This window comes from Cucurbita maxima, unplaced genomic scaffold (assembly GCF_002738345.1).
Source record: "Cucurbita maxima cultivar Rimu unplaced genomic scaffold, Cmax_1.0 Cma_Scf00006, whole genome shotgun sequence".
NCBI classification, from domain to species: Eukaryota; Viridiplantae; Streptophyta; class Magnoliopsida; order Cucurbitales; family Cucurbitaceae; genus Cucurbita; species Cucurbita maxima.
The window spans coordinates 1541536-1553025 of NW_019272022.1; the positions used below are offsets into that span (position 1 = coordinate 1541536).

Genomic DNA, 11490 nt, shown 5'->3' on the forward strand with positions numbered 1-11490 from the left:
AAAAATTTTTTTTTTTTTTTTTTTTTTTTTTTTTTTTTTTTTTTTTTGTTTGTTTGTTTTTTCTTTCGCCTAAATTGAAGCTTAAAATTTTTGCAATCCTACCCTCCCTTTTCGAGTTTTTTACAATCCTACCCTCTATTTTTTTCATATGGCCCAAGAAAACCTTTGCACGCCTTCGTTACCTTTTGGGAAGCCTACACCCCATAGAAACTGTCTACTGGAGACTATCCTCCAAAATGGTATCTCACTGATGGCTCGACCCCCCTTTTTTCTTTTTTCTAAATTGAACCTTAAAATTTTTGCAATCATATATCCTCCTTTTCGAGTTTTTTACAATCCAACTCTCTATTTTTTCCGTATGGCCCGAGGAAACCTTTGCATGCCTCCGTTACCTTTTGGGAGGCCTAGGCCCCATAGAAACTATTTACTTGAGACTGTCCCCCAAAGTGGTATCTCACTGATGGCTTGGGCCCCCCAAAAGGGGACCTTCTTCGTCCTTAAGCCGAAAAGGCCCAAAGCCAATTCCATCCCGAAAAGGCCCAGAGCCTTAGATAAATATATTTAAAGTTGACAGACAATTACAAATTAATCTATAATTATTTAAACAAATAAATTTTTAATCAACAACAAGCGAGAATTGTAACATCTTAAGATAGTTGAACATTGCCATGAAACTATACACGGCTACCGCTGCAGTAAAGAATAATAAAAAGATAGACATGAAATTCATAAACAATACAAATAATTACTCTGAATTATGCCTAACAAAAAAAACTACTATAAAACTATTTTACTTATTGATGGAGTTAGAGAGCCTCTAATTATCCTAAGAATCAGAAATATATATATATATATATATAAATTATGATACAATAATGTAAGATATGTTGCAACAAAAACATTATAAATAAATTAGAATTTAATTATCTGTCTCATTTTAACACAATCTTCCAACAGATCTAATAAAACTAATTTTCGTACGATGGATTGTGTACCCACTGCTTTAATATGGGCTCCCTTCCACGTGTATCCTTCCCGCCCATCTCCATGACAACGGCTAATATTTTTTAAAAATTATTATTATCATCATTATTTATTTACTTAATTACAAAATATTACGAGTCCTTCAAACATGAGTAAGTAGGATATATGAATCGCGAGAGTTGTAGAGAGGTAGAAATGAACTCGAGCCATGAAATTGGTTCGCTCTAGAATCGTAGTTGAGCGCATAATTTAAGAGACATTAAAGGGGTGAAATTTGAACGTGAGCCTACAAATAAGTGCTTATTGGGTATTTTTTATACTCATTTACGTTATTCTTTGTTTACAGATAGAACCTAGACCACTATTGCTAGAGGGAGTGTGCCGAGTCGTGCCGCTACAAGGACCCTGAGATCGAGTTATTTTTCCTCCTTTGTCATTTTAATATTATTTTTAAACTTCACTTTCTCGAAACTTATGTTATTTTATAATTTTAAATACTTTTTACATCAGATTACTAGCTTTATATTTGAATTTGAAGTCATCGAGTTCTTTGATTATCAAAATTTAAAAAGTTTACTACTCTGTTTATTGTTAAGCCCACGTGGTGACCTATAATTTAGACTCCAAAAACGGATCGTTACAACAATGAAACTTTCTAAGATAGTGGCGACGAGAGTTCCCAACAACTAAGAGGAAGTTGATCGTAAGATTTTATTGTGATTCTTAATTTAACTCGGTTTAGTGCCAAACAAATTCCTAATTACATACCAAAATCCTATTTAACTGTAACGATTCTTATGTCGTCTAGCAGTAAGGATATTTTGCTTTCACCTAGGAGACTTGGGTTCGATTCCCGACAACGAAAAGTCTTTTGGTATTTTTGGATGAAATAAGTAGGTTTAATATCATTGGCGCATTTGGGTCAATTCGAAAGGTTAGTAGCTTATTTGAATATGTGTTTTTGATGTTTGAACCGAACAATTTGGATACAACAACCTAAGTTTCATAATCAATACAATACTATTCCATTTTTTATACTTTTTAATAAATTTATATTTTTAATAAGCCAAATGTTTTTTATTTTTCAAATTTCCAAATAAATGAAAAATTATATTTAGGTTGGGATAGGGTTATTGATGACGTGAGTAATTCTCTATGTAGTTTAACTATGTGTATTTCATACATATATCCGTTGTCGTCCAGCGGTTAGGATATCTGGCTTTCACCCAGGAGACCCGGGTTCGATTCCCGGCAACGGAATTTTTTATATTTTGGAGAAACAATAAGATTATATAACCTAATAAATAGGTTGAAAAGCATCTAGCGCATCTAGTGTAGTGGTATCATAGTACCCTCCCACGGTACTGACCGGGGTTCGATTCCCCGGATGCGCAACAATTTTCGTTTAATTATTGAAGAACAAAATTAGTTTTTTTTTTTTAAATTATATTGTTGTATTATTTTTTTAAAAAAATTATACAAATAAATTAAGCCACAGCAGCATTCAAGAAACAGCTGACCCAGGAAATGGATTGTCGGCCCATTTACCAGCCCAATCAGATAAGCCTGCTCGATCTATCATTTGTTCCATCTCCCAAATTTGAGTATTTTTTTTAAATAATTTTTTGTACTTAAAATTTGAATTTATTTTATATTCCATTCCCAAGTTTTTATGGTGTGAGAGGTCGATTATACGCTGTGAAAGTGTTTTTGAGTGTTGATTCAATTCACGATCCTAACAGATCGTGAGCGGTGATCAGGAGTATAAACCTTAGTGCTTCTAGACCAAGAGAACTCAAGGAGTTAATACAGAGAGTCTTGGAGTAGAGAGCCTATGTTTTAATCTGCCTAAACACCCTAAGAGCCTAGTAGAATGACTAAGGCAGCTCTCCAAATCAATAATAGTGTGAACGGTGTGTAATCAGAATCTCTGTCACCTTATCCACTGCGGTATCTCAACGACATTATTAACGACTTATGTCAAATCCAATAGCACCCCTTGCCAAGCGGTAGGTTAGAAGCAATATCGTCGATCTAGACCTACGCTGATTAGGATAGTACATCAAGACAACTAGATACCACTATCGTATGTGGAAATGGTCAGGAGTCCATTGAACTTGGTCTATGTATTGTAAACCCATCCTAAGATGGGGACATGGACCACATAGGTAGACATAATAGCTAGCGGGCACATAGGGGTCACTCCCCCTAGACTAAAAATGACTATATAACCCTATAGAACGCTTCACCAATTAACCTTCCACAGATGATGTTCAAACGAGTAAGTTTCATACTTTCCTACTAGAGCTTATTGAAGTAACACCTCAACTTAGAATGTCAGTTGTTCATTGCTTAGGCAAGACAAACCACGGGAGTCGAAATACAAAAAGGTTGAGTAACCTACATAGACCTCAAAAAGTAAGAATCAAATCAAACAACCGCTCAGAGCATCAAAGCCTCTCTGACTCAAACATCAAAAGAGATTAGGTTCAAACTTTCTAGAGTATCAGAGAAAAGCCCATGATAATCTACTAGGATAAAGACGCGATAAGAGCTTACAAACAATCTGGTTACTTAGAAATTAAGTTAAAACTGTAGATACCCGAAAAAAAAAATATAAAGTTTCACGCCAGGCCCCTACGTAACTTTTCAAGCACAATCATTACACGTTGAGAAAAAAAATATATGAAACTACGAAAAAGCGAGATGTTTATGGTATATAACAAAAACCAACCTCTGAATTATTTAGATTATACTCGAATGGATAAGATAATAAATTATTTATATTAAATTAAAAAGAAAATAGAATTTTGTAATTTTTAAATATTAAAATTAATTTAGAAGGGCATATCGGCCCACATTTTTGCAAACTTGCCGTAGAATTGATTTGTTCCAACGAACGCAGATTTGGATTGGCTTCTAGAAGCCCTCACAAGTCACGTGGGCTCCACACCATCCACTAAATTAGATATATATTTAAAATAATAATAAAAACATGAAAAATAAATAATTAAATAATGATAATAATAATAATGATAACCTTGTTATTCCATGTGGGCTCCACGCGTACACACGTCTCAAAAACCGCAGGGCCTCACGGTTTGTTCATCAATCTTGGTGCTCAGTCCTCCCCCTCAAACTCATAAAACCTAACCCTAAACATTCCTCATTGTATCTCCACACTCTCCATTCTCTTAATTCTCTCCACCAATTATCTTCCATGTCTGCTGCCAGCTTCTTTGCTCCGCCCATGGCCTCCGTCCATGTCGCCACCGGATCGCGTCGCTCCTCTGCTAGTTTCTACGAAATCCTCCGCGTTAAGAACAACGCCTCCTCTGTCGAAATCAAGACTGCCTATCGGAGTTTAGCGAAGATTTACCATCCGGACTCGGCGAGGAAATCGGACTGCGATTCCTTTTCTTCTGATGATGGATGCAGTTTCCTCGACATTCACAATGCGTACGAGACGCTTTCGGACCCTGCTACTAGGGCTCATTACGATCTTGCTTTGGCTGCTCTCACTAGACGCTCGTTTCTTCGACCGCGGTCTAGGCCGCATCGGCGGTGGGAAACGGATCAGTGTTGGTAGCGGAATTCGATTTTAGGTCGGTGAGAGCTTGTAAATTTGGTGCTGATTTGGATTTTTGTATAGAAATTGTTTGAGTGTTCTTCGTATTCGAGGAAATTTTGCTGTGGCTACTTGTTTTGCTATGATCTGGATCTGTTCTGTTTGTGGAATTGAAGCCGAAGAACATTTGGACTTTTTTCTTTTTTTGTTTTATTAAGACGTGAATTTGAAGGGAAAATTAAGAGTATCTAGAAATTAAAATTGGCGTGATGTAGAAGATATGATTGGAGTGGGAAACACGAAAATGTTCCTGAATTTATGCATCCACTGGTCATTCGTTTTCTTCTTCCTAGCTCAACTGCTTCTATGTCGGAATAGGTTAAAATCTTGAAATGTATTTGTTCTTTAATTTTCGTTTTTTGTAGCCCAAAAATTCATTCTTATCCTATATTCGTTATCAATTTCATTGAAAGTCGGACCATAGGCTTGATTAATGGTTGACTCTAATAATTTTATCAATTTAAATTTTATAATCGATCCTTAGTTTGTGATAATTCACTAATCAAAGAACGAGTTTTTAAATTCAATTCATGAAGATCAACAAGTGCATAAACACATAAAATTTCATCTAACGATAGTTTCAATGAGGAACAAAAACTTCTAACACGAATAACACTAGAAAATCTTTCCAATCTCAACAACATTTCGTTCTTTTACTATCAAACTCTTACGGTTCTCGAAATACATTAATTTTATATTATTTTGATTATCATTTTATTGCTATAGAGAAAGCTTAGCCATAATTTTATAAGAAATATGTATATTTGTTTATATACCGAAAAGTAAAATTGATATCCGTTCATCAATATTCATATGAATATATTATTGATAGGTATGCATGAATATGAAAAATCAAATCATAATCGAAAAATAGTTTATCCAATAAAATTTAGATCTGAAAATAAGTTAATGTTTAAATGATATTAAAAACCTGAGTCAATTATGGAGTGTTCTTATCTTCCCCCACAAGAAGAAAAAAAGAAAAAAGCAAAGCGAAAAGCTTTTCTTAATCTTCAAGTTCTTGGTAAAGTAGAATTCGAGCTCCGTAATTTAGTTCACATTTCTCCACGAAGACTTGCACGTTGTGGAGAAGCACCAAGGAACCAAAAGGGATTCAGTTCGTTCACAGAAAACACAAGATGAGAATCACTGTAATGACAGCCGACGAACAGATTGTTTCTTTGGATGTTGATCCCAATGAATCTGTAAGTTTCTTTATCTTGTTCCGCCCAACTCTAATTTCTTACATTTTCTTGTTTGTTCGATTCAATCCGCTTTTCTTTTGCCCCTGATTGCTTGCTGATGTTAGAGTTCTTCCTCTTTGCTGCCAAATAGGTTGAAAACGTGAAAGCTCTGCTTGAGGTTGAGGTGAGAATTCGTTGTTTATCTTGATTAAGGTTGGTATCTTTATTGGGGAAACCTGGGGAAAGAGTTAGCTCTTTTGTGAATTTGCTACTTTCTATGATTCGAAACTATCGTACATTTAAGACTAAGCTCATTGGAAGTTCTCTTGTTTAGTGGTTAGCTCATTGTATGTATGTTTTGACTTTGGTGCTGCTCAGATCCAAGTACCGCTTCAGCGGCAGCAACTGCTGTACAATGGAAAGGAGATGAAAAATTCTGAAAAATTGAGTGGGTTGGGTGTTAAAGATGAAGATTTGATTATGATGGTATCAGCTGATGCATCTAGGTACGTTTCTCAGTCTGTGGCATCTTTTGATTGGATTTAACCCCTAGTTCATCTTTTGTGAATCTCTTGAAAAGAAACTCGTCAGGCTAAAATTTGTGAACCACTCCGTGTATCTGTTAACTATGAAATACCTAGCCAACTCATTGGGAATTGTTTAAGAGCAGGAAGTATCTCCGTTCTAATTCATGCTTAGCGTAGTTAATCCTTTCCTTTTCTTGGGGTGATGGATGTTCTTAATGGCTATTGTTTAGAGGGGTGGACAGCGGTTTAGTTGAAGTCTGTTATGTAAGGTGGGTAATGTATATCTTAATCTCATGAATTCTATACATGTCTTTGGATTCATTTGCGGTCTTAGAATCAATAAGAAGGCTCTTTGTCGATATACTTGGTCTAACTTTGAGTCGTAGTCTCTAACCATTATTGTGGAGAATAATTTTGCCTCTCCCTACTTTGAAAGCTAAGAAATATCTCAAAGAGTTGATGAAGATCATACTAATCACAACGATAGGAGAGGAATGAGGACAAATCTTTTGGCTATGCTTGTAAAAGACAAGGGAGACCATTTTGAGGGAGGGCTTGTCTGTCAAAGTGGCTTGGCGAAGGGGTTGATAGGAAATGCTTTTTCCTCTTGCTGTTATAGGAAATCTATATATGGTTAGACGCACCCAAAAGGAATTAGAGAACTCAAGAATCTTGCTTAATCAATTAATTATGTCGGTTGTTTTGGATGACCTCTAATGTGGTTAGGCTCTTCTACTGAAAAAAGAGCCATAGTGAAAAGACCTAGCAATTCCATGAGGTTATTCTTATCAAAATAAGGCTTAAGTTGATTAATGTGTGAGTATTCTGTTTGGAACTCCAGAAATGTTGATCGGCCTCCTTATGCTTTGCAGTCTCTGTTTACAAGGATGATCTAGCTACGTGGGTTTTGTAGTTGGTCGTTACTTGCAATGTGTAGTTAGGATATTGGTTTAATTGATAGTTTTTTTTTAAGAGACAATTTCATTGATGTTTGAAATTTACAAAAGGGATGTGTTATCTATGATACTTACAAAAGACATTTCCAATTTACAATGAGGGAGGTATAACTATAGGAAGCAAAATATTAGACAATTTACACCAAGATATTGCATGGTAAACAACATTGTCGAAGAGTTTTGCAAGAGTCTATGTCTTCTTCGTGAATACTTTTTTATTTCTTTCTTCCTATAGATTTCAAAAGAAAACCATAATGAGGTTTTTTTCCATAACAAGACTTTTGCATTCTTGAAAGGGTGGTACTTCAAGGACATGTCCAATAACTCATCTCCCATCCTAGGAAAAGTGAGATGTCACCCAAAGATATTGAGAATCCTTGCTTAAAATTATGAGCGTATGTGCACTGCATAAACAAGTGGATCTGTGATTCGTTGTTTTTTTTTTACATAATAGGCACCAACTTGGAACAGAGGCATATAGGGTATTCTTTTTTGTAGATTTTACTTGTGCTAATGGCTTTATTTCCCATAGGAAAAACTTCACCTTTTTAGGGCGATATCCATTCCATATTGTCTTTGCTAGTATGAGATTGATTGCTCCTATGTCCTATTTTTTCTCCAGTATGGGAAGATGAGGGTTTACTATGGTCTATTCAGATGCATAAACCTTTTAGCTGAGATACATGGAGTGCATTGTGGATAGAAGACTCGGTAGCCACTTTCCCAATCCATTCTAGTGTTGTGTAAGGACCAAAAAACTTGGGAGTAAATTTTTCACATCGACGTCTTGCAAAGGATTGTTGTCAATAAGGCTAAATTTTCAGAAAACCATGTCCCCAACCACATAATGCACCTCTCTTCTATGCTGATCAGCATACTTCATCTTGTCCTGAGCTACTTTGAAATGCCTTTTTAATGCTGCTAAAGCCACTTGTTCCGATGTGCTGTTCGTTGTTTTCCTATCCCCATGGGATCTACGAGGTGGTGGCTGTCTTCCATATACAACGTTTGAAAGGAGTAGTATTGAGGAAACATGATTATTGGTGGTATACCTATACTTGGCCCACAAGATCAACTCACTCCATTGTTTCAGTTCTTCGCTGCAAAAAACATTGTAAATAAATCTCAAGACATTTTAACGACTTGAGTATTGCATTGAAGGAAAGGGACTTAAATGGCTATTATCGTTGTATTATTGAAAATGAAATTGCTAATCATCTTAATAGCTCTTAAAGCTCTCTTTTTTTTTTCCTTGTGATGTACACTGATGTGACTGTTTTTTGTTACTTTCAATGGACAAGTAGATTGGTAATGTTATTTTAATTGGGTTTGTAAATTACATACTTATTCTTGGTTTAGTGGGTGCTTGTGAAGTCACCTTTCTCTTGATAATCATGTGCTTGATGCCTGTGGAAATTTAAATTTTCCTTTTGTGTTAGTAAATCTATACAATTTACACATTATTTTACACACCCATGCTTTGCTTTTTATTGATAATCTAACATCCATAACGTTGCAGTGCTCCTGTCAATAATTTGAGCTTCAACCCAGATGGCTCTGCAGTGAATCCTGAAGCCTTCCAGCAACAAATTAGACGTGATTCAAATACAATGGCTCAACTTTTTCAGGTGAAAACTAACAAGATAGTTCATTACAACAAAAATTTTCTTTCGAGATATCCTTCTTTCTTGGGCAACAATATCTAAAATTTCATTGATATTTCACGATTTACAATGAGGATATAAAGATTCCACTTAAGGAGATTAAAAAGAAAGCCAATTTGAATTGATTGCACATACATAATAGTTATAGAAGCCGCTAGAATTAGCACACGAGAGGCCACATGGTTTTTAATTAATTCCGGCCTACCCTCCTTCTGGAATATTTGTCTCCAGACAATATTTGATTCTTTTCAGCAAAAGTTCCCCAAAACAGAAGTTGAATCATATTTGATTCTTTTGGTCTTGCATGATGCATACACTGCCAAGAGGTTGTAAGTTTGAATCCCCCTACCTCACATATGGTGTGATATTCTCAAATAATGTATACAGTACTTCCCTTGAAATCAATGTTTTCATCTAAATCAAACACGAACGCAAGTGTTCAAGCTCCAAAGCTCATAACCGGGAACCAAACAAGCTTTATGATCTTTCATATTTAGGCATTTGATTTCCAGTACTTGAATAGTTCAAACATAAACATTCACAATAGCAAGATATTGGATCATGACTGCTATGTGTAGTGAGGGCTGGCTAAGTGATTCCCTGTATCATCTTGTATCTGCATTTATCTTCATTATTTTTAATGACAATTATGCCACTAGTGAGTAATTTTTCATGTTATACATGGGCAACTACAGAGTGATCCTGAATTGGCACAAGCTATTGTTGGAAACGACCTAAGTAATCTGCAACAGATTTTACGAGAACGTCATCGCCGGAGATCTGTATTACAGCGTCAACAAGAAGAGGAGCTGGTACGTAGGTTATATATTATTCTTTCTTAATAGCCTAATTGATTGATAATATGATTTTTATCTCCTTATTTCTGGTCTATTAGGCCCTTCTATATGCAGATCCTTTTGATGTTGAGGCCCAAAAGAAGATTGAAGCTGCTATTCGCCAGGTTAGAATAGTTTATCATCCTGTTTTCTTCCAGCTTAAATTACAAGGGTCAAATCGTGAGTTGAACTGGTTTGGGCTTATATGAAGATCGTTTTTCCACTACAGAATTAGATAACAAGAGGGCTCTGGCGGGTCTTGTTTTGGGTTTTGTCTTTTAAAGTACACACGACATAATTCTCACCTGGTTGAAATGGAAGAGTTATTGATATTAAAGACTGTTTGATAATTGACTTCATTTTTCATTATATTAAAAATTATTTCTGCTTTAAAATTACCAATACCTATGCAGAAAGGAATTGATGAAAATTGGGCTGCAGCTCTTGAACACAACCCTGAAGCTTTTGCGAGGGTGGTAAGTGTTACATTGATCAACATTGTTCAATTGTACCACATTTTGTTTAATGGTTGAATTTGACGGTTCATGTATAACCCTTCAGGTCATGTTATATGTCGACATGGAAGTTAATGGTGTTCCGTTAAAGGTATAACACGCATCATCCATTTTAATTCTCTTTTACTAGATTTTAGAATAACGTGAGAAGGCTCTGCATTTCAACTGGTTACTTGCATTAACGGTCCTTGATTGATAACTAAAATCATTTTAGAACAGATCCAACCGTTTGCATTATATGTTATGGCCATTATTTCGTTACATTAACTGAGGAGAGTAAAAGGTTAAGGGCTTTAATGGTATTGTTTTAGGCATTTGTTGATAGCGGAGCTCAATCAACAATTATATCAAAAAGCTGTGCTGAGAAATGTGGGTATGTGGAATCTATGCATTACCTGATTAGATTTGTAAAATGGATAAGCATAGTATGTGACATTGTAAAATGGATCTTCCCCATATTTTCTCTTAATAATTTTGCACAGTAAATCTTCTACAATTGAAAATTTAGATCCAAGCCGTTGGGTAACAGGAGCAAGATTTCTTTCTGACATGTCCATTTCCCCAAAACCTCCTGAAAGGAACGCGAACAACCAAAGATACAAAACATTACAGAACATCATTTTCGAAAAGAATTGAAAGCATGAATATAGCAAGCATACAAACAATAAAATATAATTTTGACAAATGTGTTACTGACTTCTCTTTTTAGTATTATGTTGTCAAACACAATAAATTATATAATGTAATTATTTCCAGATGCACTCATATTCTCATTACAGATTCAACTTCAAGCAAATTTGTCTATTTTTAAGTAAATTATATCTCCAAGGACTAAACATTTTTCAGCCATGAGATAGGGCCTAGTTTCTCACAAGATACAGAGAGTGTTTCACACAGAATTACTTGCACCCCAAATTTCATACCTACATCTTCTTACGCCATTTCATCAAGTTCTATCAAGTAAAATATTGAACATTGTATCTTTTTGTGTCCAAAATTTAACTTGAAAAATTAGAGGGATGAGGTTGTTTAGGTGGGTGGTCTTTGTGTCCATGCTGATTATATCGTTTGTTATGTGGCTGTGCTGGAGAACGGTGATCAATGCTAACTTCTTCCAATTGCATATAATATATATATGATTGAAGTATCGAAATTGATTGTATTTTTCTTTTTTTTTTTTTTTTTTTTTTGGTTCT

General features: G+C 35.2%; 2 protein-coding genes and 2 non-coding genes across 5 annotated transcripts in view; all 4 read left to right on the top strand.

The window, feature by feature from the left end:
- Window positions 1-2172: 2172 nt before the first annotated feature.
- On the top strand, window positions 2173-2244 carry TRNAE-UUC. Its single transcript has one exon. It is a non-coding gene; the product is annotated as a tRNA-Glu (tRNA).
- Window positions 2245-2307: 63 nt separating this feature from the next.
- TRNAG-CCC lies at window positions 2308-2378 on the top strand. The gene has a single exon. It is a non-coding gene; the product is annotated as a tRNA-Gly (tRNA).
- Window positions 2379-4204: 1826 nt separating this feature from the next.
- Window positions 4205-4573, top strand: LOC111480764 (chaperone protein dnaJ 11, chloroplastic-like). The gene has a single exon (XM_023125933.1). It carries the CDS (start codon window positions 4205-4207, stop codon window positions 4571-4573), a length of 369 nt encoding a protein of 122 aa, XP_022981701.1.
- A 984-nt stretch (window positions 4574-5557) lies between these two features.
- The window catches only part of LOC111480596 (DNA damage-inducible protein 1-like), an 8751-nt gene continuing 2818 nt past the window's right edge, over window positions 5558-11490 (top strand). The window contains exons 1-9 of one of the 2 annotated variants that reach the window (XM_023125725.1): window positions 5558-5817; window positions 5948-5980; window positions 6175-6302; window positions 8799-8907; window positions 9639-9755; window positions 9839-9904; window positions 10193-10255; window positions 10341-10385; window positions 10606-10667. In XM_023125725.1, coding sequence (XP_022981493.1) covers window positions 5752-5817; window positions 5948-5980; window positions 6175-6302; window positions 8799-8907; window positions 9639-9755; window positions 9839-9904; window positions 10193-10255; window positions 10341-10385; window positions 10606-10667 — 689 coding nt within the window. In that variant the 5' untranslated portion in view covers window positions 5558-5751. Of the gene's footprint in view, window positions 5818-5947; window positions 6010-6174; window positions 6303-8798; window positions 8908-9638; window positions 9756-9838; window positions 9905-10192; window positions 10256-10340; window positions 10386-10605; window positions 10668-11490 lie in introns of both variants that reach the window. The other variant, XM_023125726.1, reaches the window with a different exon arrangement.

Coding starts and splice junctions, on each gene's coding strand:
- LOC111480764 (XM_023125933.1), top strand. CDS start 4,205: ATGTCTGCTGCCAGCTTCTTTGCTCCGCCCATGGCCTCCGTCCATGTC.